This window comes from Doryrhamphus excisus, chromosome 16, assembly GCF_030265055.1.
Source record: "Doryrhamphus excisus isolate RoL2022-K1 chromosome 16, RoL_Dexc_1.0, whole genome shotgun sequence".
In the NCBI taxonomy this organism is placed as follows: Eukaryota; Metazoa; Chordata; class Actinopteri; order Syngnathiformes; family Syngnathidae; genus Doryrhamphus; species Doryrhamphus excisus.
The window spans coordinates 6621326-6648771 of NC_080481.1; the positions used below are offsets into that span (position 1 = coordinate 6621326).

General features: G+C 44.7%; 2 protein-coding genes across 4 annotated transcripts; both read right to left on the reverse strand.

Moving 5' to 3' along the window:
- Positions 1 to 1741: 1741 nt before the first annotated feature.
- LOC131104784 (epithelial cell-transforming sequence 2 oncogene-like) lies at positions 1742 to 8433 on the reverse strand. 2 transcript variants are annotated; one of them, XM_058052307.1, is made up of 21 exons: positions 7705 to 8433; positions 7303 to 7415; positions 7063 to 7225; positions 6739 to 6994; positions 6501 to 6672; positions 6160 to 6271; positions 5910 to 6078; positions 5738 to 5830; positions 5547 to 5639; positions 5235 to 5444; positions 5067 to 5170; positions 4897 to 4989; positions 4738 to 4824; positions 4525 to 4634; positions 4303 to 4450; positions 3165 to 3238; positions 2939 to 3095; positions 2684 to 2749; positions 2519 to 2607; positions 2203 to 2375; positions 1742 to 2125 (listed from the first exon to the last, which is right to left on the reverse strand). In XM_058052307.1, exons 1-21 carry the CDS (start codon positions 7843 to 7845, stop codon positions 1995 to 1997), a joined length of 2754 nt encoding a protein of 917 aa, XP_057908290.1. In that variant the 5' UTR covers positions 7846 to 8433; the 3' UTR covers positions 1742 to 1994. The 2 variants fall into 2 exon arrangements, with proteins under 2 accessions (XP_057908290.1, XP_057908289.1); XM_058052306.1 differs by having other exon boundaries at positions 5702 to 5830.
- Positions 8434 to 8580: 147 nt separating this feature from the next.
- On the reverse strand, positions 8581 to 11155 carry ccdc28a (coiled-coil domain containing 28A). 2 transcript variants are annotated; one of them, XM_058052309.1, is made up of 5 exons: positions 10632 to 11153; positions 10377 to 10558; positions 10155 to 10309; positions 9246 to 9268; positions 8581 to 9150 (listed from the first exon to the last, which is right to left on the reverse strand). In XM_058052309.1, exons 1-5 carry the CDS (start codon positions 10805 to 10807, stop codon positions 9096 to 9098), a joined length of 591 nt encoding a protein of 196 aa, XP_057908292.1. In that variant the 5' UTR covers positions 10808 to 11153; the 3' UTR covers positions 8581 to 9095. The 2 variants fall into 2 exon arrangements, with proteins under 2 accessions (XP_057908292.1, XP_057908291.1); XM_058052308.1 differs by having other exon boundaries at positions 8581 to 9268; positions 10632 to 11155.
- Between the last annotated feature and the right edge of the window lie 16291 nt (positions 11156 to 27446).

Consider the following 27446-nt stretch of genomic DNA (forward strand, 5'->3'; position numbering starts at 1 on the left):
CTTCTGGTTCAATAAAGATTTTTTATACCTTGAACACACACGTCTCTATGCATCATGAAGGGAATGCATTCTGCAGCAGAATTAGCTAAAAGCTAAATATGTCCTGAAATGTAGTCACCTCTGGATATACAGTGAAGAAAATAAGTATTTGAACACCCTGCTATTTTGCTATTTCTCCCACTTAGAAATCATGGAGGGGTCTGAAATTTTCATCGTAGGTGCATGTCCACTGTGAGAGAGATAAACTAAAAAGAAAAATCCAGAAATCACAATGCATGATTTTTTAACAATTTATTTGTGTGATACAGCTGCTAATAAGTATTTGAACACCTGAGAAAATGAATGTTAATATTTGGTACAGTAGCCTTTGTTTGCTATTACAGAGGTCAAACATTTCCTGTAGTTTTTCACCAGGTTTGCACACACTGCAGGAGGGATCTTGGCCCACTCCTCCACACAGATCTTCTCTAGATCAGTCAGGTTTCTGGGCTGTCGCTGAGAAACACGGAGTTTGAGCTCCCTCCAAAGATTTTCGATTGGGTTCAGGTCTGGAGACTGGCTGGGCCATGCTAGAACCTTGATATGCTTCTTACGGAGCCACTCCTTGGTTTTCCTGGCTGTGTGCTTCGGGTCGTTGTCGTGTTGGAAGACCCAGCCACGACCCATCTTCAATGCTATGACAGAGGGAAGGAGGTTGTTCCCCAAAATCTCACAATACACGGCCCCAGTCATCCTCTCTTTAATGCAGTGCACTCGTCCTGTCCCATGTGCAGAAAAACACCCCCAAAGCATGATGCTACCACCCCCATGCTTCACAGTAGGGATGGTGTTCTTCGGATTGTACTCTTCATTCTTCTTCCTCCAAACACGCTTATTGGAATTATGACCAAAAAGTTCTATTTTGGTCTCATCTGACCATAAAACTTTCTCCCATGACTCCTCTGTATCATCCAAATGGTCATATGCAAACTTAAGACGGGCCTTGACATGTGCTGGTTTAAGCAGGGGAACCTTTCGTGCCATGCATGATTTCACATCATGACGTCTTAGTGTATTACCTACAGTAACCTTGGAAACGGTGGTCCCAGCTCTTTTCAGGTCATTGACCAAGTCCTGTCGTGTAGTTCTGGGCTGATTCCTCACCTTTCTCAGAATCATTGAGACCCCACGAGGTGATATCTTGCATGGGGCTCCACTCCGATTGAGATTGACCGTCATGTTTAGCTTCTTCCATTTTCTAATGATAGCTCCAACAGTGGACCTTTTTTCACCAAGCTGCTTGGTAATTGCTCCGTAGCCCTTTCCAGCCTTGTGGAGGTGTACAATTTTGTCTCTGGTGTCTTTGGACAGCTCTTTGGTCTTCACCATGTTACAAGTTAAAGTCTTACTGATTGTATGGGGTGGACAGGTGTCTTTATGCAGCTAACGACCTCAAACAGGTGCATCTGATTCAGGATGATACATGGAGTGCAGGTGGACTTCTAATGGGCAGACTAACAGGTCTTTCAGGGTCAGAATTCTAGATGATACACAGGTGTTCAAATACTTATTTGCAGCTGTATCACACAAATAAATTGTTAAAAAATCATGCATTGTGATTTCTGGATTTTTCTTTTTAGTTTATCTCTCTCACAGTGGACATGCACCTACGATGAAAATTTCAGACCCCTCCATGATTTCTAAGTGGGAGAAATAGCAAAATAGCAGGGTGTTCAAATACTTATTTTCTTCACTGTACATGTGAAGTTAAACTAGCAGGCAAGCCTTCGGTAATAAGGTAGGCAGATGCGAAGTGCGTCTTGGCATCAAGGGGGCGCCAAAAGCAGGGAAGGATCAAAACTACAGTAGTTGTTACTGATGTCTCGTTCAGAGAAAACAGTGTCGTAAGAAAAAATACAATTTACTATTTTAATTATAAAATTGGGAACTCGGGTTTATACTCTACAACCATCCTTCTTGGGTGTCAGGGTGAAGGCGCACCAAGGGCTCGTGTATCAGGTCATCGCCAGGGCCGTCTGCATGGTGCTCCTCAGCATGCACAGGAAGTGCTCCATCTCCTCTCCGTTCTCTGTGGCACACACCCACGACCGACACGGACCCTCCAAAACAAAGGCGTGGCTCACGTCTGCACGGGAAGTAAGACAGGCGTCAACAAAGGAGAGCAGCAGCGTTGAATGACGGAATCTTTGCCTGATCACTTACAGCGCGAGTGTGAGAGCTTTCTCACAGCCAGGCTGGTGAGCTCTACAGAAGCCATGAACGTGTGCGTGCTCCTGTGCGCCACCGTGAAAGGCGTGTGTCGCTTTTGCCTCCGTGTCATCACCAACGCATCAGTGAACAGGAAGAGGCCAATGTCTGCCACATGTTCGTAGGTCCTACGACATGTGGGTGTGCAACATTAGCATCTGCAGCAAAGGTGTTCCTCCATTCTATTGGCTATCATTATTCTGCATTGATTATGTGATTCATTTTGCAAAAATGTTAAAAAAAAAAAAAACAATAAACGTGAAGTCACCACCTGAGGGACTCTGGTATGTCTTCATTGGGGCTCTGGACCATCGCAGCATCCTGAGTGGTTACCAGCTGCCGACTTCCCTCCCTGAGACTCTAAACCACACAGAATAGGAAAAATAAAACTACTTGTGTGAACAAATACTACTAAGAGACAGAAACGTAGCTTTACTGGACAGCCTTGTATCATCCTTTGGGTGTCCTCCAGGAGCCCATCTTGTTCGCAGTTGCGCTTCAACTGGAATGAGGCAAAACATCTTTGTGAGGTTGCTCCACGTAATCACGGCAGGGTGTGTCTCCCCCCCCCCACCGCTGTTTAGCTTCTATGTTTGTTTGTTTTTGTTTTGTAAATGTAATGTGAGAGAACTGATTAGATTTTGGGGGTGATCCAAAATGGTGCATGGTGCGAGTGCTTTTCTAGATTTACCTTTTGTATGAACTGCATGTATCGCTGCAACGTGTCCCGGGCGGAGGAGAGGTATATGTGATCAGGGTGACTGGTGTGTGTGTGCACAGTCAAAGCCTGCAGCAGAGTTGTGTACTCCTGGATCCTCCACACCGGACACAGTAGCAGCTCCTGCAGACTACAGGACAGAGGCACACACACATAACCAGAATTACGCACACACACAATGTGTCATCGTCACGGTCACCTCAACATGTGTGTTGTCAGAGTTCTGTCAGTTCTCTTCAGGAAAGCTCGGAATGCTGGTTTGGATTCCCTGCACTGAGACACACACACACAAACACACACAGTACAACAGTACAATTGATAATGTGATCGCTCAATTGTAATATGATGCATGTTCAAATGAAATAAAACCATTACCATTACAATACAATGGAAAATGTTGCCATGCCAAGTAACAAACTAATCTGTTTGCCATGTACTGTATCATCCATTTTCTCTTCATTCTGGCGCCGCTATCATTACAAATGTTTTCCATTTCTGCTGTTTCTTTTTTCCTAAAGTTATAACTTAATTCTTTGTCGTTTTTTTGTTTGTTTCACATAAGATTATGACTTGTATGAAATGTATGTTCTCTAATATTTCAACTTTACTTAAATTATTTTTCCTTGTAATACTGTAAAATTACAACTTTTCTTTTGAGATTTTTCTCTTAATATTTTGACTTTATTCTTGTAAAACTGCAGTTTTTTTTGTCTTGTTAGATTATATCTTTAGAATGTGTCTTGGGCCACCAATGGCCTCTCTGCCACACTTTGGACCAGGGGTGTCACTAGACCTGATAGTACTGGGGCACACCTGGGGCACAGTTTCATGAGAATTCATGAGAGCACGCAAAGTGCGCAAGAGAATTCAACACTTATTATTATCGAAGAACATAAATAGATCTTTAAACTATTCAATCATATCAGACTATGTTGTTGTCTAGATCTTTGATTAACCACCTGAAATGTACTACACTAATGCATTTGGCCTGCTTGTGCACTTTACTCTAGACTTCTAAACCATTACAAAAACAATGGCAAAAAAAATGGCAATGAATTACCGAACTAAGTAGTATGTGCCTTAGACTTAAAACTCTGAAGTGATTTTTTTTTTATTGGTGACATTTTTACTGGGGCACTGCAGATCAATACCGGGGCACGTGCCCCAGTGAAATCTGTCTGGTGACACCGCTGCTTTGGACATCCCTGGTGTATGTGTAATATGTCTTATGTTCTCTTCTGTTATGTCTTCTATACTGGGTAATTCCAGTCTAAAGGTGACTATAGGGCTGTTATTTCATGTCTAGAGGACTCTAATAACGTTAAAAACAACGTTACCTTGTCGATGGTGCTGAGGGCAGTTGTGTAGTTGTTGAGGTAGTTTGTATACACTCTGAGCTGTGTGCACAGTTCCAGGCACACATCCCCAACACACTGCTCTGCACCCCAGTGCTGCAGCCTGTTTTCTAAATCTGCCTGGAACCGCCTGCAACAGGCAGCCACACAAAACGTTCACAGAGACAAACAAAACAATGAAGCTAAGCTTTTCATTCTGTGTACCTGTTGAGGTCCAGTATTTGTGCGATGGGGCTCAGAACTACATGCACATCAGCAGAACTAAGAATGGCTCTGTTGGAGTTGAGGGCTGCTGTGAGAGGCTCCTGGTATGCCTTTTAAGACAGAGAATGGAGGGACATGAAGGGACATGCACCTTTCCACTCTGGTTGTATACATGAAATGCAGTCAAGAGTGATGCTCTCAAGAGGAAGGCACCTTCACCAGAGCTTCCAGTCTGCTGATGTACAGACGTTCGCTGTGATGTAACTCTCTGGCGACGACACCTCTCCAGTCCGACTGCACCTGAAATTAAATGTGAGGTAAAGATGGAGACATGGCTGTTCTCTGCTTGAGGGGGCAACACAACACACACACCTGAGGAGGTGCCCGCATCACAGAGACATCATCTGTTTGATTCGCATGCTTCCAGCTTGTCAGAAAGGTGGCGAGAAACTCCAAATGTCTCGTCTGAGAATGAAAGTACATGTGTACACGTGTGTTCTTACACCAGTAGGTTGATTATTGTAGGAAGTAGTGCTGCTCACATCTTCCTGTTTGCTGAGAGCAGTGAGTCCCTCTGTGAGTGCCTGGGTCAGGTCTTCAGATAGACAAAGATCCTCAAGACAAACTTTCTCCCACAGAGAATGACCTGGAAAATCAATAGAGGTATAAAAAAAAAGCAGAGGATACACAAAGAAACGCAAAACGCTCACCCAGAGCTCGACACCGGGCTTGAAGGCTGGCCTCCTGCAGACGAGGCTCCAAGCATCTTCTCATTTCGCCCAAAGCCTCCTCCATCCACAGGGTTTGTCTGCACCAGCCCTGCAGGACTTGCACACTGATGTACTGAAGCGCCAGGCCTCCTGGTTGCAGGTCGGAGAGTCCGCTGGCTCCGATGCTACCATCAGACCACTCACTCAGGACTGAGGAGTGGAAAAGAGGGTTTACATTTCATGTTCTTCTACTGTCTTTCAGTGGACTCCTGCACATCCACCATCCAGTCAATCTGTGACTATGAGACTCACTATTCTGGAAACTTCCTGTGGCGAGACCCATTGGTGCCCAAACCTTCAGACCCGTCAGAGTGGCGAGGGTCTTCATGAGCGCCACTCCTGAGGCTGATTGAAACAAGCGGCTTAGATCTAGAGTTGTGATCAAGCATTGTAAGAAAATCACCCACTCGATGCCGCAATTGGCGAAAAGATGTCAATCCCACCCCCTTGTTCCGCGGGGGCCATCAGGGTGCACAGTTTTTCCCAGAATTCCCTGTGAGATGGAGTCAGCAGGGTTTTGTCCGACAGGCAGATGTCTGTAGGGAAGAAAGTGGAACAGAAAACAATGAAAATACATTTTTTAAATATTGATCATGAAACATCATCGATTCTCACTGTGAAAAAGGTGGATTCCCTCCGTTCCTTCCTCCGGAGCTAAAAGGCCCAGTCTTTGAACCGTGCGCCCAGACACTGCCCTCTCCACCTGGGACAACAGTGCAGAGAGGGTCCCTCTGTGGTCATAGAGAACCACAACCACCTCCGGCCTGGTGCCGCTCAGTACCAGCTGAATTGCATGTGAGGAGGAAGTAAAGTAACCATTGGAGCGTTATTTCAATTTCCACCTTCAGTCACATCTTGGAATTACCTCATAGGCAGGGATTCTATTGGAGATCAGCAGCAAGCGGACCCCAGGATGGGGGGGGGGACCTTGAAGCCGTGCAGGTGTGGAGGTGAAGGTGGACAGTTGGCCGCTGGCTCTGCACCGAAACAGCAACTCTGCTTATTAACAGTTCAAATCTTGAGGATATGAGGGGCGCATATTAGCATATTTGGTATGCAGCACGCATACCAAATTTCTCTCTTTAATCATCACATGCTTAAGAAGAAAAGAGCCTTCCCAAAATTGTCTTGCATGTCTTAATAGAACGGAAGATGAAGATACGTGGTACTGAAGAACTATTTATGTTGCAGCTGCAAATCTCTGACCTGTTCGACGTCACGACTCTCTCTGAGCTCAGTCCTCTGCTTTTGCTCGGACGGAAGTCAGGAGGTGCAGAGGTTGTGAGGGACCAGGAAGTTCTGCTTTGGAGGCTACCCCCTCCAGGTTTCCCCAACTTTGTGCTGCTGCTCCAGGCTTCCCTGGTGGCTAGTGATGTTCCTGCAGAAAATGGAAAATATTTGCTACCATGTTCCATTAGTTGCTTTTTTTTCCAACTGAACTCACTCTTCTTCTCTTGAATCATCTCTCTGATAATTTGCCTGACCATCCTCTCTTTCAGTCTCTCCTCCACTTCTTCTGCCAGCTCGTCAAACGGTTGGTTGAGAGTCCCGTACTGTTGTGCTGCTTCGCGGGGGGTCAGCCGGTCCAGTGTGTTCACGCAGGTGATGTAGTGGTTCTTCCAGGCACCGAACTCCTTTTCTCCAGGTGTGTAGGGAAGGAACCAGCCTTGCCGCATGCAGCGGCCAGCCCAGAGACAGTCCTAAGGGGCCATTGATCCAAGTCAAGGATCATACACAATTTAGGATCCTGCACTTTAAACCGTTTCACCTGTTCAGACAAAAATCTCCAGTGCCAGCTGACTTGGGCAGCAAAGCAGAGGTCCAGAGGGGACAGGAAGGACATGATGTAAAGCGACAGGAAGCGGGGCAACACCGCTGTCAAATCCACTTGAGTCACTGGAAGTGTTTCAATCAGCAGATCTCTACAGTACCTGCTCAGGCATTTCAGATATTTGGGTAACAAATGCATGTGGCCGGCGATCTGCTGCGTGAATTTCACAGATTTTACCTGAGCTGAGGCTTGGTGCAGCGAGTGAGCAGAGAATGCAACAAGTGTTTCCTCTGTCCGTCTGTCCACAGGTCAAACCAGTGCAACACCAGAGTGGTCCTCTCCTCAAACAACTGCAAGCAAACATTTGGTACAACTGCACCTTATCATCTATTCCAGCTCGGCGGCTGTGTGGAGTCTTATAGGAAAAGCATACTATGGTGTGAATGAATTTCATTTCAAAACGGCATTTATGTTCAGTTGTGGTGTCATTGACTAATATTTTAATTAGTTGGATGATCAGAAACATTTAGGTGTGACAAACATGCAAAAAAAATTAAATATTAATAACATTCTTAACTTCTTCACGTCCAAGATTATCATACATGAGAGCTAATATGTGTCACTTTGAGACCTTCTGACCTGCTTGTTGCTGGTCTGATTCATCAGCGGGGTCCAGCAGCTGAAGCGCGTGTCCGAGGGCCGGCGGCGCGTGTCCTGGTCGGGCCCACCGAGTTTCCATAGTTTCACCGAGTCAAGCTTGGCGTTCGGGTTGTTTTCCATGGGTGACGCCGTCGAAGAAGCGGAGTGCAGTTCTGATTAAATCAACGGAATAGAGCTGATCCCCGATCTAGTTTCCAAATGATGAGGTGCCAGGGTTAACATGGTTACGCATCAACACATTCCTGCACAGATAATCGGCGACCCCTGTTGGCAGCATCCGCGAAATTACATCAGGTGCACACATTTTTGGTATGTATTTCTAGTGACGGTCAGCCAATGTGCCAAATAACCGTCCCTATTTTCTTCTCTCATCTTTGACTTTCACATTCTGAATTAATATGGGAAAATGTTCAAGGTTCCCATTTGTTGAACACTCGTATGGTGTGGTGCCCGGCTTTAACCACAAGGGGGAGCTGAAAGACTGCCTAATAAAATCCGATTATTACATTGTAGTCTAAATTGTTAACCCAAACAGAGCTGGAAGAATCTTTTGTCAATAAAAACAGTACATTCACTGCATACGTTGGGGTGGTCCAAACTTCTTCCACCGAGGAGCACAGGACCTTTTTTCCCCTACATTGTCCAATAATGTGCTGCGGGCCAATAAAAACACAAGAGCAGCTTTAAATGCACATCTTTGGCATGCCAACATGGAGTGAATGTGACCACCAACATTATAAAGTCAGTGTGACTGATCGTAGCCGCTTTGCTGTAGTTAGCACAGTGTGTGTAATCAATAGCAGCAAAGTTTCTTACCAAGAAGCAGACGGATGTTTCTGAAGTAATATTTTGGGACCAAGTTATCCACATTTTTATTGGCAAATCAATCAAAAATAAAATCATCATGCATGCTTAAACCTTTCATTATGTAAAAAGAATCCCAGCCAAATGATGCCTGAGACCTACAATCACAGAAGTCACAAGTGCAACAGAATTATTACAAAAAATGATTTTGATAAGGCATAGTCATGAAGTCAACTTTTTTTGGCTCTGCAACAATAAAATTTAACAAATTAGTTCAATTACACACTGATTGGCCTGGAAGTTAGAAGAAGTAATACGAATATAAAGTGCAACAGAGTGCTGTGCATCTGTCGTGGAGTCATTATATCACTCTGGGTGCTGTAGAGCCCCCCCTACGAGATGCCGTGCTGGTGATCAGTCAAGACAGGATGGTAAAGAAGCGTATTAGTGACTAAACTACTGGCATGTGGATGTTTAGTAAGGTAAGGTTGGCGTCATCCGCATCGGAATTTGCTTTTGCATCTCGCCGACAAATAGCCGGTAGTGGGGGGGGGGGGGGGGGGCAGTCACATGCTGGCGGGCCTGGGGGTCTCTTGGCAGTCGGTCAAGTTTAGTTTCTGGCTGGAAAAGCAAGTTAAAGTAGAAAACAAGCACAGGTCTTTCCCTTGAACGGAACAAAAGCGTTTTGTCTCTCAGGTGAGGTCAGAGAAGGATACATGGAAGAACTGAGCTCCTCCAGCTGAAAAGGGAAAATACAACTTTAAGCATGGGGTGTTTAATTCATTGTGCCAACAATGTACTCCACAATATTGGCCCCCAACCTTTTGGGGCCCATGCACTGGCTAGTTTCTACAAACCTCCAACAGACCAGGACTAATCTAATGCCATCATCATCTACCGACATATAAAACAAACTGTAAACTCAGGTAAGTATGGTTTGTTATTGCATTTTCTAGGCATGCGAGTCAGACCTTCATCGTCTCTGTCCCGCACAGGAAGAGGCGATCACCCCTTCCCTTGCATATGTGGTGCCCTATATTAACTAACATTTCAGCATGAATAGTCAGAATAATCATTTATATTTCATTTTGCTTTCTTGTCCACATTGGCCAGTTGTGATCACCATCTTTTGTGATCAAAGTGACGTCAGCGTAAGATTAATTGATTGTACATTGTGAAATAAAAGAAACCATAATCCATATGCCAAGAGTGTTCATACTTTTTCCAGCGAGGGCCACATACAGAAAATAAAAGCAAGGCAAAGGCCATTTTGCAGATATGCTAAGTACTTCTTTAAAGTTCAAAAACTGCAGCTCAGCTTTGTGATATCGGTGAAAATGTGTATTATTAGTATGAACTTCAGGCTTTGCTGTTTGTTTTTTTAATTACCCTCCCGGGCTGCACTTCTGACACCCCCGCCATGTACAATTATATGAAAATTGGCCACTGCAGATGGTCGGAGACCCCTGTTGTATGACATTATTAGAACAAGCTTTAGACAACGCTAACTCCACCAACAGATGTGCATGCAGAAAACATATCACATATTAATCAAACAAATATTATGACTGTAGTTACTGTTTCCACATGTCATGTTGTCATGGCTGCTGAGAAAATGGCCTTACGTTCAACAGCAACTTATCCATGTTGGTGTCTCGGGCTGTTTTCCTCTGGTCCTCTGGCATCTCATCCGCTTCGCCATAGAGGTCAAAGTGCAAGCGAGCCAGCTTTTCCTGCATCTCCCGCACATGCTCCATCTGCCCAATGGAGCACTCGTTACCTGGGACACAAATAAACGTTTGCAAACACCTTATGATATACTAAATCAACAAAAATGCCATCCCCACCGAAAGCTTGGAGTTTCCCCGAATGGAAATCATTGAGGAGGCTGAGGAGCCCATTCTCCATCTCCTGCACGTCAGAGACATCAGTCAGGAACGAGTGTTGGATGCTGGGGGCAGCCTGGTTCTGGTTCGGGGTAGGGCGGACGCCCGAACCTGGCTGATATTTTGGTTTGTCTCGAACTCCCCTGAAAAAGACCATCTTACAGTATTTTCCAAATAATCTTTGAAATGATGAGTTGAGCCCACTGCTTCTGATACCTTCTATTCTTGCTCCTCTGGTTGGAATGCTGCCCCATTCCGTGGCTGAAGCCTCCATGCTTCGCCCCGGTGGAAGTGCTGTTTTTCCGGCCAGAACCGCCCGTGGGTGGCGTGGATGTCGCTGTCGCCGCGGCGGGGGTCCTGGTGCTCTTTCTCTTCAGCTTCCGCTCCTCCATGTCGGCAGGCCTCGGTACCCTTCGGCTAGCAGGGCCGAAAGCACATCAAGACAAATGGACACAACACTCTGGCTCCGAGCTCTCCCGATTATACACGACTCATGTTAGCTCGTTTGCTAGCTAAACTTTAGAGTCACGTAACTTACGCAGCACAAACGTATGTACATAGCGCAATCAAAATTGTAATAAATAAAATGATCGGTTGCTGTCTCTGCTCTGGTCGTACATCTACACGAGGGGAACAATCCCTTTTAAAACACTAAAGACGCAGAGATCAATACCAGCCAGTGCAGTCAGTGGCCACCTCGGAACACTTCCTGTTTTTGTGAAAGACGCAACAGACTCACTATTCAGGGCCGCATTCCAAATCTGTTTAAACAAGCACTTGAATTCATATGAATACTTTGAAGACAAACTCACACTTTTATGGTTTTGATACAAAATCACAAAACAATACACACATCATAGCAATTAGCATAAAGTGCTACATAAAGTTATGATTCTGGCTAAAAGTGCAAACAACAAGACGCGGATTTGAAAACGAGGATGCCGTGCAAAAAAACGTTTACATTCCCTTAAACATGTCGGGAAACCACTGTTTATACATTGTTCAGACGTTTCAAACTGTAACTTGAAATATATAAATTGTGTAGTACTTGTATATGATATTTTTTAGATATTTATAAATAAATATATATAAATATAAGATAAAATCCAACTTTACCCTGCCATTATCATTTTTTCTTCTTCTCCATGTGTCCTGCCGTGCATTTTGAAGGATATATAAAGTACATTTAAAGTCATTGCATGAAGTATTTCACTCAACCATAAATAGAAACGCCATAATCGAAACTTAAGTAAAATAGTCTTCTAAAACAAAAATTGTCAGCTGCGTGAAATGAAATGGCATTTGCTTATGAGTAGTTACGAGCAGTGACCACAAGGTGTAGCTAAGTGAACATTTGATAAACTCCCACTGATTTGAATATTACTGTATAATTCAGGAGTTTTCAAACTTTGGCACAAAGAGCCACAGAGAACATAAAACTTCTGGGACTTCCCCTGCTCCTTGAATATTATTTTCCGTGGGGTTAAGCTGTGTCCTTTTTCACTGTAGAAGCTAAAAAGGAATGTATTTATTAGCGGGCTTTAAAAAGCAATTTCCTTATTAAAAAAAAGGCATTATTTTTTCTAAATTTGTTTCAAAAAATGTAATGAGGATTGGTGATCTGCTAAGCTACCCAAAACATTTACAAATGGCTGTTTTTGGATATGTATGGGATTCTGTATAACAGGCAATTCACAAAATTGATATGGCACAATCAAAATGTAAAACACTTTGGTAAAAGTTGCCTAATGCTAACTGACTTTACTCTACAAACATAGAGTGCTGTGAGATGATTTTCTCGGTCCACTTCACGTCCCTCTACGCTTCCTCTTCCCGCCTTTGTGAGCTTGTGTGTGTTTGTGCTGCGTGACAGAGGCGGAGTGAGGTGAACCAGGATAAAACGCTACAGATGAACACATTTAGACTGTGTCCACACAGCCATTAAGTTAGTGGATGCGTACACACACACGTACCGTAATTGCAGTGTAGGGTGCTGTTTGGAGAGCCAGTTCATTCTTTTCTCATGTGTTTGAATTATGCATCAGATTTGAGATGAATGACAACCCGTTTAATTACACATCTCATCTTGTTGCTAATTCTAAGTTACCTACCTACCTACCTACCTAAAGCAGCGTTTACTTTAGCCACCGGGCCAAAGTTCAAACTGGCGTGAACGTGAAAGACAAAAGAAACAGAAAGACATGGTTCAGATTATTGGTGTGGAAATGCCCAAACATTCCCATTCAACTGTGCAAAATGAGAATGATATTACTCTGTCCAAAATATTTAGCAAAATAATATTCTCACTTGTAAAGAATGCCTCCCCGCAAATAAAAATAGCTAAAACAATAGCACTCTAGGTCTTGTCCAACACCCATGAGTCAGAGAAACTCAGTCAGTGAAGCTTCCACGGTTGTCAGTTCAATTATTCAGTACCTAATATTCCAGTGTCAAACATAACATAATAACAGCCTTCATTTTAATACAGGTGCTATTTCATGTTACAGCGTTGTTTGGTTACGACACACTCCCTCGTTTATCATGGATAATTGATTCTGGACTATCATAAGTGAGTTTTCTTGTTAGAAATAAAATATTTTCTTAGCTAGATCATAGAAAACCTGTTTACAACCTTCTAAATACATTATCAAAGCCATCAACGTGTGAAATAACACCCCTATAGTTTCCAGCTTTACACTGGTATTGACCAATATAATGGACATAACAAGAGAAAATAAGACATAATCAATGCATAATATAAGTTCACTCATGTAAGCGTATGTTTGTGTTTTTGTTTGTTTAGACATTAAATGCTTAATTTGGGTAAAAATGGATAAAATGTACAAAACAAAACATACAGTTTGGCTGATTAGAAGCTGTGCAAAATAAATAAAATACAAAAAAAAAAAATTGGAAAAAAAAAACAACCCCAAAACTTAAATTATATTAGAGAGGCAGGAAGTGAACAAATGTAACAGTTACTGATTGTAAAAGTACCAGACAGAGGCGTAGGATTTAATAAGCTTGGCTTCTTCCTACTCCTTTTGGACATGTGGAACTGTCAACTGATTATGTGGTGCACTCAATTGTAATCGGATGCATGTTCAAATGAAATAAAACCATTACCATTACATTACCATTATTCAACCTACTGGCCTACTGCTAATCTGGCCACAAAGCCGATCGGGTGTTGGGGTTTATAACGAACGGTCTTGAATGAGGTCATTTCCAGATTTCTGAAATACAGTGATATTCTGAAGCCGCAAAATTCAAAGTGTGAAGTGACGAGGGACCACCGTTGTTGGTTGTCGCCACGAGGTCTGCTCACATTTGCTCGACTGCTTTTCTCTTTCACTTTCACCTCCCTCATACTTGCTAATTCCCCATCTCTTCCCATATTGCCGCCTCCTGACCTCCTCTCACCGCTCTGTAGAGGGTCCAGCTGACATTTGGCTGGCTGATGCCTTGAGGGGGTCCAGGAGATGCAGACGTTCCTGGCAGGCCGGCACAGGGTAGCCGAGGGGTCCTGACGGGGCCTCCTGGACAGGGAATAAAAAGAGGAGACATCATAAACAGGCACACGTGTCATTGTCACATTGTATCATAACCTTTTATGAGCCCATCGATTTCAAGAGTTCAGACTTTTTGTGATGTAGTCAGGGATAATTCGTATCATTTTATTTATGATAAAAAAGAGAGGGACCACTCACTGCTCGATTGTCCCTCACCAACGTTCTCCTTGGGTCTCTTGAGAGATAATGCCTTCGGGGACAGCGGGTTTGGGGGCCTAATTGCGGGGAGTCGAAGCTTGTCGGCGTGACACTGCCCGCTGCTTTGGCTCGGCCGTAATTACCTGGTATCGCCATTGTCGTGCACCCGGACAAGAGAGGATGAAGGGGTGGGGGCCCTCACAGCTGCACACAAACTTCTGCAACACTTTCAAACCATCCATCCATTTTATTCATCGCTTTCAATCCATCAAACCAAGCCTTTTATTTTTGCTCCTTGCATGCATTTGAGGGATAATAATTCTGCGTGTAATAAGTGAGCCGCCCCCCCTCATGACAGTGTGATAGCATGCACGTGCAAGTTTGTGTGTGTGCGTAAACATATGTGATTATGTGTGAGCGTGTGTGAATGGATCCTGTTCAAATGGCGTTGGAGCCCCTCCAGGGGAGAATTGTTATGGACGCCGTGGCGCTCAAATGACTGTTATTTGTTTCCTTTAAAACAAACTAATTGCAGCATAGAGTAGCAATCGCTGTGTTTGAATGTGCGAGTGCACACACTCAATTAGTTTGCTGCCTTTTTTGATTGCTTGTTTGTTGCCCCCAGTTTCCTTACCACACAGCTGTTGAGCAAAAAAGCAACAAAGTCATTCCGCCAAATAAGGCTTCTTTAAATGTGCATGTTGGAGGATGTACAGCAGAGTGAGCATGGTGTGTGTGTGTGGAGTGCTGTCATGTGTGTATGTGTGCATGATGTCTTAGACAAACAGACAGGTGCCAGGCAGGTGAGTCAGTGTCTGTGTGTGTTTCACACAAACCTGTGTGCCAGCTCCTTCACGGCCTGGCGTGCCAGGTATGGCTTGGCTTGTCTTTGTGTGCGCATGAAAGCGCGGCACATCTGAAGAAGGAAGAAAAATGCACATTCTCACGGGGAGAAGAGGAGGGACAAGAGAGGGAGAAGGAGAGGTGGCCTGAGCGTCCCTCTCATCCTTCAATCCAACGCTTCTCCTCCTTTCGTTTGGTTCCACTCGGCCGTCAGTTCTTTCTGTTTTGTGGCGTTCCATGTGCGGCCGCTCCTCTGCCGTCCTCCTTTTTTTGCACTCCATCCCTTTTCTCCCCATCGAACGGGGCTCTCTCGTTCCTCTCCATGCCCTCTTCCTTCTCGTCCCAGTTTCTAACTGCTTGGACGCGGGCTCGCTGTCAGATGGTGCTCAGGGAGGCCGGCGAGCTAAAGAAGACAAATCAGCTCCGGTTTCAACTGAGACTTGTTTGCTACCTGCACGTCTCCACATCCCAAAGCTTATCAGCGTACCCAGCCCAGGAAGCATTACCGGAACTGGTCGGACATCACACACACGCAAACACCAAGTGCCCAGAGATAAGCCTTGCTGCTCCCGTTTAGGCCGTTTACTCAGCACCGTGGGCCGAGCGGCACTGGCGTTCAAACAGATGCTAGACAAACATTCTATACTTCTCCCAAGCTACGGTCATCTCGGTGGAAATAATCTGTCTTAAAGGTGAAGATACTTCACAGGTCACTCGTAAAGAGAAATCTGTTGTCTGAGGACCAGTGGGCGGTGCCTGGGGACCATCCATCCATCTATCCGTCCTGGCATCCATCCATCCATCCATCTATCCATCCTTGCATCCATCCATCCATCCATACAGCCGTTCGTCCATCCATCCATCCATACAGCCGTTCATCCATCCATCCATCCATCCATCCGTACATCAGTTCGTCCATCCATCATCCATCCATCCATCCATCCATCTATCCATCCATCCATCCATCCATCCATCCATCCATCTATCCATCCTTGCATCCATCCATCCATCCAGCCGTCCGTCCATCCATCCATACATCCGTCCGTCCATCCATCCATACAGCCGTTCATCTATCCATCCATCCATACATCCATCCATACATCCATTCGTCCATCCATCCATCTATCCATCCTTGCATCCATCCATCCATACAGCCGTTCGTTCATCCATCCATCCATCCTTGCATGCATCCATCTATCTATCCATCCATCCGTCCATCCGTCGTCCATCGTCCATCCATCCATCTTCTATACCGCTTATCCATCCTTGCATGCATCCATCTATCTATCCATCCATCCGTCCATCCATCCATCCATCCATCCATCCATCCATCCTTCTGTCCGTCCATCCGTCATCCATCCATCCATCTTCTATACCGCTTATCCTCAATAGGGTGGTATTGTGCCTGGGGACCGTTTCTTTGAAAATGATTGAATATTACCAGCACCAATTGCAATACCTCAACAGCATGGAGTCTTTGTCTTGTATTTACATGAAAATGATGTCATCTTCAACACTTCCAGTTGAAGATCCAGTTCCTTGAGGTCTTTGACAGCAAGTACTTGGGCTTCCTCCGGTTCTCCATTTAACGTGATGTAGAGGTCCTCCAAGTGACAATCTGACAATCACATTCGTGTCACATGTTCTGCTCTAAATCAGCAATTTTTTTCCATAATTGGAGATATAATGTGGATGTTGGGTTTAACTGCCTTGTATTGTTCCTTGGCTTCCTTAGGCTGCGTGCTTTCTTGTGCTGGTGGAAACTCTTGTGGAAGATCAGAATCCGGAACATTCCCTTTATTTGGTAATACAGCTAGGATAGGCTCCAGCATGTCCACGACCCGAGTGAGGATAAGTGTTATAGGAAATGGATGGATGGACAGGCATGACAGGCATGTGCAGAGCACCAAAAGCAACACCAGCACTACCAAGGCTCGTCACTTCCCTCCCTGCACCTCCACTTCCTCTCCTTCGTAGGTGCACACTGATTGATCGTCACCCTCCAGGTGTGCTGACCTTTCACCTGAGGTGCTCGTTCTCCAAGACTTCAAGAGGTGAGAGTGATTGATGTGACATCTTTGAAGGTGGTTGTGTGTGTGTGTTTCTTCTGACCTCCTGCAGTTAAGGAACCAAAGGTCCTCAGGGTATTATAGCAGGAGATCAGGGTGTCGGCTCACACACCCACACACAGTCGCATGCACATTGTGGCGTCTCAGCGACCTCTTGGTGAGTTCAGTGGCAAGGCGTGGTGAGAGTGGTCGTTTGAACCAGAAGACTGGAAAGATCACACACACACAAACCGCATCCAGACGTGTCACCCACACAAACACTAAAATGTAGGCTGAAGGATCGCACGGAGCATCCAACCTGTGGGATGTAGGACTTTCTCATGAGAGGACAGGACAGATGTGGGAAAGCTCAGATGAAGGGAAAAATGTCTTTAATGTGAGCGAGTCTTGGAAGGTCGGCTGGGGGAGGCGGGGCTTGTGTGAAAGGTTGCAGGAAAGGTCAGCATGATTTATTTAATCACAGCTTACACACCCACATACACACAGATATACATATGCACACTGCTTCATAGAAGATGATAAAGGAGGTGACAATCAGTTTGTTAGTCATTCCTTTGGACCTCTCTGGTTTGCAGAGGTTTTCAAAACTTTCATACCCTATTCCCCACTGGGTCTCCTCTGCCACCCAACTTGATGCTTTCCTGGAACGCGTAAAGAGGTCCTGGTGGACAAAAGAGAATAGCAGAGTGGCGCAGCGCATGCAAAAGAAGCCTCATGAAAAATGGAAGACTTTAGGAAAGCGGATGTAATTAATGTTAGCGATGAAACAAAACCTCCAGCGCTGACTGTCATTTGCTCATCTTGTGTGTGTGTGTGTGTGTGTGGGGTGGGGGGCAGCAGTGGGGGGTGGATGGTGATGAGAGGATGAAAGTACAGCACACCTGCCTTTTGTGGCTGCAAACGCCCCGAGGCGCAATGTCACAGAGGTGTCTCATTGACAGAGCCACCTCACTGACAACCCCCACCATCACCACCCCACCCTCGCCGCTCATCACTGCTCATTGTGTTGCTTGCAGCCTCGCTAGTCCTTTGCGGGCCACGACCTTGGTGGTCACAAGAAATCCACCATATGGAGAGTAGACCGAGCGCCAAAGTGAGATTGGACTAATCCTTCATTTGTCGCCATTTTCTTTGCCTGCGTTCTGTGTGAAGCATATGCACTCCTGGCCTCCCCCGCTCTCTTGGCTCAGGCCAAGGCCAGTGCCCCCGCCACCTTACCCAGGGCAAGGGCTGCATATGTTGGGAAGGTGGGTAGGAGGGGCGGCAGATGGCTGCGCCCTAAGGCCGCCGCGGCTGGTGGCGTTGGTGGTGCATGTGTAACGGAGGTGTGCATGGTGAGGTGGAGGGAGATGCGTGTTTATACGGTTTGTGTCTACATTTTTACCCAGTAGGATGGGCAAAAGCACCAGTACAGAATGACTTGGTGGAGGACATGTACCAATAGAGTTAGCATAATGCATATAAAGATTGACAGTAGAGGGACACTCAAAAATAGATTTCAGCACAACGTCATTTAATGTAGCACTATAATTAACACTTTTCATAATGTTAGAATCAAACACACCGGTAACCATAGGCTAAGAAAAATGAATTGGTGACTAAATAGCTAAAAAAAAACAACAGGAGCCCCTCTAACCAGAGTAAGGTATGAAAGAAAAAAAGATAATTCAGCCATAAGACCATAAAGGTTTGGTTTTATCCTCTTTGTGGCTGTCATAACCTGATGCACAGATGAGCTTCGAGTACAAATAAGTATTCATCTTCTACCTAGAGAATGCCGCCCTGGGCAATTGCCCATAGCTATAGTACCGCCATTGCAAGCATTGCTCCAGTTCACTCCAGTTCAGGCTCTGATACCCCGTTCCATGTGCTGTTCTTACAGATGTCTGTCCCCCTCCCCTGTCCCCATGTCCCCTGTCTAAGGGATTACATACATGGGAAGCACACGGGTGGACACGGATGGTATCACTTTTGTCATTCATTTGACCCATCCTCTTCTTCTGCTACATTACGGACAATACGGCCGTCGTGGAGATGCTTGAAGGTATGACACAGCGGACATACACTGAAGCGCACACGCACACCTTGCAGATATGGGCTGGCTGCCATGCTCTAGATAATAGGCTGCTGAAAGCACAGCTTGTTAGCCAGCCACACGCGCACACAGACACACAGACACACACACACAAAGAGAGCAGACAGGAGAACATAGTAATGAATACATCTCAATCTCATCTCATGCATTTGTTGTAGCCACATCTCTTGTGGATATTTAGGGTGTATTTATTCCTTTACTTTTTCTTGAAGCAAAGGAAAATACAAATGTAAAATTATTTGAAGTTTTCAAATTGTTATAGAAAAGTCATATTAAAAAGATGGTTTGATAATAATACATTGTCCTTGAACCTAAGAAAAACTAAAATCATGCTGTTTGGTAACAGCAGAAAGGACACACACCAGCAAATACAAATAGACGGTGTAGACATTGAAAGGGTGAAGGAAAATAAATTTCTGGGGATCACAATAGATGAAAATATGAGCTGGAAACCTCATATTACAAATATAAAACATAAGGTGGCAAGAAATATTTCAATATTGATTTGTTCTCAAATTTGTTCTCAATCAGAAATCACTCCTCCACACTCTTTATTGCTCTCTGGTTCTACCATATCTTACTTATTGTGTGGAAATATGGGCTAATAACTATAAACGCAACCTTCACTCACTAAATGTACTGCAAAAAAGGTCAGTAAGGATAATTCATAATGCCGCCTACAGAGAACATACTAACTCCTTATTTCTAAAATCACAAATACTTAAACTTGCTGATATAGTTCATCTTCAAACAGCTGCAATAATGCAGAAGGCTAAAAATAACCAATTACCTAAAAATGTCATCCAATACTTCTCTACAAAAGAGGAGAAATATGATCTCAGGGAAGAACTACATTTGAAACACTTATATGCTAGGACTACGTTAAAAAGCCATAGCTTTTCTGTATGTGGAATCAAACTATGGAATGGATTGAGTAAGGACCTCAAACGATGAGCCAATTCAAGAAACAATACAAGCAGCTGATGTTTGCTAAATACAAGGATGAAGAGTCTTGAACCAGTCATGATGTGCTATACATATCACTATATTGACACTTACTATGGTACCCATTATGTCATTGTATGGTCATATCACCTCGTACTTCAGTATGTGACGAAAAAATTAAAATACAAAATAATTTAAAAAAAACTTAAATTATATTAGAAAGGCAGGAAGTGAACAAATGTAACAGTTACTGATTGTAAAAGTACCAGATGGAGGGGTAGGATTTAATAAGCTTTGCTTCTTCCTACTCCTTTTGGACATGTGGAACAGTGAACTGATTATGTGATGCACTCAATTGTAATCTGATGCATGTTCAAATGAAATTAAACCATTACCATTCCCATAAGAACAAATGTCATCAGGGAGGACGACGCAGAGTGAATGTTAAGCTTGTGAGAATGACAACTATTGTGCATCTCTGATTGTGCTATGTGAGTGTATGTGAAGATGGACTTCTGTGAGAAGCTAACAGACTAAATGTATAATATAATGTCTACATCATACAGGTGTCGTGTTTTGGTGCCTCTTTCTGATTGGATGACATTTTTCCCGATAGTGTAGTCAAGACCCACCTCTTCCAACCATGCAGGGGATCAGGAAGTGTAGCACTGCATTAAGTGCAAAAACAAGTGTGCCCTTAATTTGCACATTAACATTTCTTTTTCAGCGACAAGCACACACGTCCCACAGACTCCCATAAGGTCAGCGCCCTGAGGACGTCCATTTGAAGTGAAGATCTCTGTCACCAAGCGGTCGGAGGCCTGCTTCCAGAGTTGCGTCCACATGTGGTAGGATCTCGTCCATCGTAATGCCAGAACAATGCAAGCAGGTCATTCTTACAATGTTCGAACACACTCCAGAGCACTAAAATGCAAATGTATTATTATTATTCAGAACTGATTCTTCTGTAGAGCTCGGATACAATACAGGCTGGGACCTTCCCTCCACCAGAACCTTTTCTAATACATTCATCTGCTCGTCTCAGTGTGTTTGTGTGTGTGCTTTGTCTGAATGTCCTGGTAATGGATACTAATGGTCCTGGGCAGGCCTCCGTGGTGCAGTGGCTGAGATTTGTCTATTTGACCCCTGTCCTCAAGCTGGGCGACCCAGCCCCCGGGGTTGTGTTGCCCTGTAGGGATTTGGTACTCCATCAGCACGCATCACATTCAAGTTAAAAATACACACAAACCACTAAGTCTTGTGGATTCTACACAGGATGGAAAGCCTCTGCTGTCTTCATCAGTCATTTATTTTCCTTTGCAGGAAATTGGAAAATCACAATCAGTCGCTTGACGTCCCTGAAGTCTCCTAGCAGTCTGTACCCTGAACATCTCCCAGGAAGGCGTTCAGGAGGCAGACGCACGGGCCATCATCTGGCTCTTCTCAATGCTCAAGTCCAAGATTATCCGAGATGTCAGTGACCTTGACCTTGTCCTTTCATGACCATCGGTGAGGGTAGGAACGTAGACCGGTAAATTGAGAGCTTTGCGATGTTCACACCAATCCACCTGAGTTCCATGCTCTCCGTACTCGAACTGTTCCACATGGGGCAGGATCTCATCCCCACCCCGAGATGAAAGTCCATCCTTTTTTAGGTGAGAACCATGGACTCTGACTTCTTAGAGGTCAGACCGATGACTCATATCAGAAAACTATTTGGACGTAAAATGGTGGGAGCAGAAGAGGTAGGTCTTCAGCTCCCCAGAAAAACTAAAATCTTTCTATTGCTGCCTTACTCTGGTTTAGATACACAATTCTTACAACAAAAGAACATTCTTTGGATGTCGTTGTCAAGAAAAGTGACGGTCCTGAGCAGCGGCTGCAGGTTACTGTTGGACATCCGGCAAGTGGCCTAATAGTGGAACCTTAAGTTGTCATGCGAGATATTCACAAGAGCTCAAAAGGTCAACATTTGCATCTGAATATAAAAGGCATTTTCTAGACAATGAAAGGAAAAATGGGAATTTTCTGTAAGATTTCTGGAAAACTAAGGTAATAAACAATAAGGGACATTTTCCAGAAGTTCCAGGAATTCTTTTACCAGGGTAAATAAGATGTCTGCTGTAAAAATTTCCCATTGAAATGTGTTCTTCCTTTTCTCTCCTTCTGTCTCCAAGTAGGTGAATGTCAAAACGAGGGGAGCAGCACAGGTAAACAGAACTCTCAGGGGAGAGATGACCTTTAGGTTCACAGCCAGGGGGGGACATAAAATGGAGACGGAGGGAGGCAGAGTGGGAGAATAATGGGGAATAATAAAAGAACACAAAACAAGCGGCAAGAAGAGGAAAAACGAGGGATGCAAAGTAGCCACCTCCAACTGTCCACCTGCTTTATTTCCAATTTGTCTCTTAAAATAAGGAACCTTTGTGTTGGACGTGCATCTCCGCTCACAAGACTCTATTCTTGCTAAGTGTGGAAGTTCTTGTCTCCTAAAGGCGTGGAGCTGCGGCAACACCCTGAGTGGAAGTCTTGCACACCAGCACAGAGGCAGTCCTCCCTCCTCGGCGGCGGTCTCGGCCTCCTGTCGTGGCGAGCAGACAAGGCTCGCCCTGGGCAAGTGCTTCGCTGTGGGAAGGAGCCTTGGCTTTAAGTGGCTCTAAGTGGCTCTCGCTGTTTGTCTCTTTAGTTGTTTATTTTCTCCTGCCCTTGGCGCAGGCGGGGAGGGGCCTCTTAGCGGCGGGTAGAGGTAGGTGGGGAGGGCGAATGCGGCGAAGCCTGCAGCGCCGTGTGCGTGTTGCCTTGTGTGTCTGAATGCAAGCCATTTTATCATTAGAAATGTGATCAGTGTTTATTAAGATTTCATTATGTTGATCTCACACGAGCGAGTGTGCATGCGGTTTTTGTATCGACACGGCCTAAAGGTCCAGGTGTGACCTTCTAAGATGACATTATTTGCCATCGATCCGCTGCCACCGCATGGGAGAGTCTCGCTGGGACTTTGGCACGACAATCCCTGTATTGTTGTCGTTTTTTTTTTAAGGACGCTCGGCTGCCTCAACTTGACTCAGCATCGCTCCGTGAAGTTGCGGTGAGCTGAAGCTACTGAGGATGGAGCCAAGTGGTCATCTAATTTCCTCCAAGTGGGATGGAGGAATCCAAGCATGTGAATGTCTAAATGTGTGTGTGTGCTTCCAAGAACATGATCAAGTTCATGTCAGTGTGTAATGTGCAGATGCACAGAGTGAAATTAGTGCCCTCTTAAACTCTCACATCGACACACAACTTGCCAACAAACACGAGGATTACCTGCATGGCCTCACACATACACAACCACACACACACACACACACACACAGACACACACCTTCAGTGGCCTTGCTGTCTCAAGTTAAGCAGCAAATGAACACAATTAGCCACGGCTCCGCAAACACACACTGGGGTATTGTTCTGCTCACACTCACTCAGACCCTAATCTGGTGCACCAGAGGGACCCTATATGTGTGTGTGTGTGTGTGTGTATGCAGTCGAGGGGAAGCGGTACGGAGCCCAGCTGACAGAAGGGGCTTCGAGGCCTTTTTCCCTCAGAGGTTTCCACGACGATGATCAACTCCTCGCGCCTTAGTCCTCGTTGCGCTCGCATCAGCGCGCACACACACACACACACACGCACACACACACATATTCTTTGAGACCATTTCACACAGTCATAGACGCGCACACACACACTGCCTTCGGTCAAAGCCAGATGTTCCAGGGTGAACAAAGGCATTAAGTCACAAGTTACTGTTCTCAACAGCAGGTTGGGCCTTGGGTCATGATTAACATGCACACACACACACACACACACACACACACACACTGGTAAGTGTGTGTGTCTAATTAGATGGCTGGTATCTGCCTGACAAGATTTCTTGCAAGAACACCTACACAAGTGGCTGCCTAATGGTTGCACTTTAAGATGCCTCCCGGGCCTTTCTGGAGGGGCTGGCCCCACAGCCACCCCACCAGTCACCAGCAGACCTTGGTTGCACTTCTGGTATGATGCCATTAATCGTATTATTATTATTCTAATTATTGATTGGTTTCATGCCGGACAGACAGCAGTGAGATGTCTCAATGTATTCATCACCATGACAACAAGACAGTGGGTGTAAGCATGTTATCCAGTGACGTTGTTACCGTTACCAACAGAGCCGCCCGTCCCTACAGTGCTTGGGGCCCCATTTTGCACAAGGGGGCGCATTATTGGCAAATGTTCAAAGCATGTGCATCACTGCCAAGGGCTACAGTGCATCGAGTCAGTCAAAAGAAGGAGAAAGTAAATAAAACAACAAAATGCAGCGACTCACCTGTCAGTGCCTGGTGGTGTAATGGTACAGCTGCTGCCTTTCAAGACAGAGAACATGTGGTTGAATCCCAGCCCCCGACATATGTTTTGTCTAATAATAATAATTTGTAATAATGCTGTTTTCAGGGTGAAATATGTGGATATTGAAACTAATCTTTGCTTTAATGAAGCATAAAAATGGCTAAATAAACTAAAATGCAAATGTAAGGCTTTCTGAAGATGCATTGGAATGATATGTTGTCTTCCACACCGGTCACTAAGTGTCAGTAATGTTACTTTACCATTCAGTGAAACACAAACACCAGACTTGATCACCAAAATTCCAGGCTTTTATGTCACAACAGCCACACAAATCCCTCATGAATACACTGTAAACGGCGGCTGTAAATTCTGGACCCCTGATGTCACTTCCTGTCCGCCTGCCACTCACATCTCAGCGACACACACCACGTCTTATGGCTCATTTACTATAATACTAAATTAGGTATTACGACTGTTGCTAGTTCATTTCTAGAGAGCTCGGCCACAAAACCCGCAATGAAAACTCCAGTTTGATAAGGCCAGTGGACAGCTCCCACCGCTGCTGCACCAAGCCATCTCAAAGTGCACCAGATGTGCTCGCTTGTGCAATTATTCCAGCAAAGACACTGCCTCAGATGTTGTGTATATGCGAGCGTGCACATACGGTCTTGTTGGAGCAGCAAATGTCTTCCGTTTGAGCTGGCTGGCTGACCTTCCAGCGCTCTGGCCTTTCGCGCCCCCTCCTCTTTCCACCTTCACCGCCAATTCAGTTGCGGTATCGAGCGTCTAAAGCGATGCCATCGCCGCCGTCTCTCAAAGTCCTTCTCATCTGCCACGTCACTCCCATCTCCGCACTGATAGAAACCCCTGGCCAGTGTTGGATGCTTCTCTTCCCCATTGAAAACTCATTGACTAGACGGCTTTGTTTGGACCAACTGCAGCAGTCATTTGCATATGCCGGCTGTGTATTGTTTTTAAAGCAGGGAAAATGCAAACGCTCTTGTGCCAATGTTAGTAACAATAATCCAACCTGGAATGAATAGCAGAAATGTAAAACTTTAACTTCCACATTTGAAAGTGAATTATAGACTGAAAGTTAAAAAATTAAGTCTGTCGTCGGATGCACGGCTTTCAAAAACAATAATGCTTTGCATATGGTGGAGCGCGTGCTGCAGTTACAAATAGTGACCAGTGAGTGGCGACATTTAGCACACTAGGGAATCAATCTGTGTTTATACTCTTAATTTAAACCACGGGTGTCCAAACCTTTCCCACAGAAGGCCACATACTGAAAATGAAAGGTGCAAATTTCCAATGACATTCTGTAAAGCCACACTTGCAGATGTTAAGAAGATTTAAGGAAAACAAACATCTGAATTTCAGCTTTGGAATATGAATAAGTGAATAAGTATGAACTTTGCTCTTTTAACCCCATTGATGTTTGGGGATGTTTTTTTTTTTTTCTTCATCTTAAATAATCGTCATACGTTTTTCTGTTAATATTAGGACTTCATTCGTTTAACATTAGAACTTTTCCCCCAACTTAATTTCCGTGGACTGCAAATGGCCCCCAGACTACGCTTTGTGTACTCCTGATTTAAAGAAAGTAGTTTTTTATGTTTATGTTTCTAATCCAAATGAGTCAAAGCACCATCAAATGCGTGTTATATTATTACTATTGATCCCTTTTCTTTTTTTATTGAAATATTTGTGTCTGTTTTTGTGTATCATCTTTTGTTAATTTCAGTAAGTGTGTTGGTGTGCGCTGACCTGATAATCTGTGTGTTTTATGGAGTGCTGTTCACACATCACTCTCCACTCTGATCCCAAAGTCAAACACATGCATCCCTCCCTCTTATGCCTCTCTCTCTCACACACACACGTACATGTACACGTACATGCACACAAAGAGTCTAAGCAGGCAAAACCACACAACCATAAATCAGGAAGGTGCTCATCACATAAACAAAAATTGTACACATTTCACAAAATGCAGCTTTTGTGGAAGTACAGTGTCTTTTTCTACCCCCCCACCAGCCCAGTTGTGCTGATCCCACTTTTATATCCGGCAACCGATCCCAAACTCAAACACAGACTCTTTATCAGGAAACGCACTTGCACATAATCCCTGCAGGACTACACCTGGGAGTTTGTGTGTGTTTGCATGCGCTGCCGTCCTGCACCAACGAGCGCCACATTATTTCCAACTTGAAGAGAAAAACGGTGAATTGTTATAAGCAGGAATGGGAATTGTGCATTGGAATGTGCATTCACCAGTCATTTATTTTGTTCTTCGGTGAAGTGTGACAGCAGTGGCTCAATCTAGAAGGTGTTTGAATTTACACGGCTGGTTGTAGGGTTCAAATCATCACCAGGATACTGCTGAGTGCTGCCTGAGCAAGGCACTAAAAACCCACAACTCAGCTCATTACTCAACACATTCTTAACATGATGTGAAAAGATGGAGTACATGCAAGGAGGATGAGGAGCGGGAGAGACCAAGGCGTGGGTCACGCTGTGCTGCGCCACGCAATGCACCGATGACAAGAACTTTTTGCACCAACCCATGTGAAACCACCCCAACACTATGTCAGCATGAATCCTCAAGGTAGAAATATGGCCGTCCTACAAGGAGAAATATGCATACATTTCTACCTCAAACCTTCTATTGACTATCAATATCTATGTCAACGTATTCTGTGAGTAAGTCCGTGTGGAAGGATTGTCAAAGTAATGTCAATTCCTTCTTAAGTCACCGGAAGACTACTGGTTTCAGTGGCAAAAAAAAGTAAAAAAAGGGTAAATGTGTCATAAGGTCTTTCATTGTTATTTTGTGTTTTGGTGTCATAAGCGCTATAAATAGGGCACAGAGAGGTTTCCTTGTTGATGTCAATCACATCTTTAATTGGTGCGTGTGTAATGTAAACACAGTCTGTTTTAATTGCTGCTATTCTGCGGTAAAACAGATTTTCCCGCTCATTAAGCAGTCACTCCTTCAAG

Coding starts and splice junctions, on each gene's coding strand:
- LOC131104784 (XM_058052306.1), bottom strand. CDS start 7,845: ATGGAAAACAACCCGAACGCCAAGCTTGACTCGGTGAAACTATGGAAA. Junction 6,673..6,738: donor GATGATTCAAGAGAAGAAGA/GTGAGTTCAGTT, acceptor CATTTTCTGCAG/GAACATCACTAGCCACCAGG. Junction 4,825..4,896: donor TGATGCGGGCACCTCCTCAG/GTGTGTGTGTTG, acceptor ATTTAATTTCAG/GTGCAGTCGGACTGGAGAGG.
- ccdc28a (XM_058052308.1), bottom strand. CDS start 10,807: ATGGAGGAGCGGAAGCTGAAGAGAAAGAGCACCAGGACCCCCGCCGCG. Junction 10,559..10,631: donor CAGAGGAGCAAGAATAGAAG/GTATCAGAAGCA, acceptor GGTCTTTTTCAG/GGGAGTTCGAGACAAACCAA. Junction 9,269..10,154: donor TGGATAAGTTGCTGTTGAAC/GTAAGGCCATTT, acceptor TTCCCTTTTCAG/CTGGAGGAGCTCAGTTCTTC.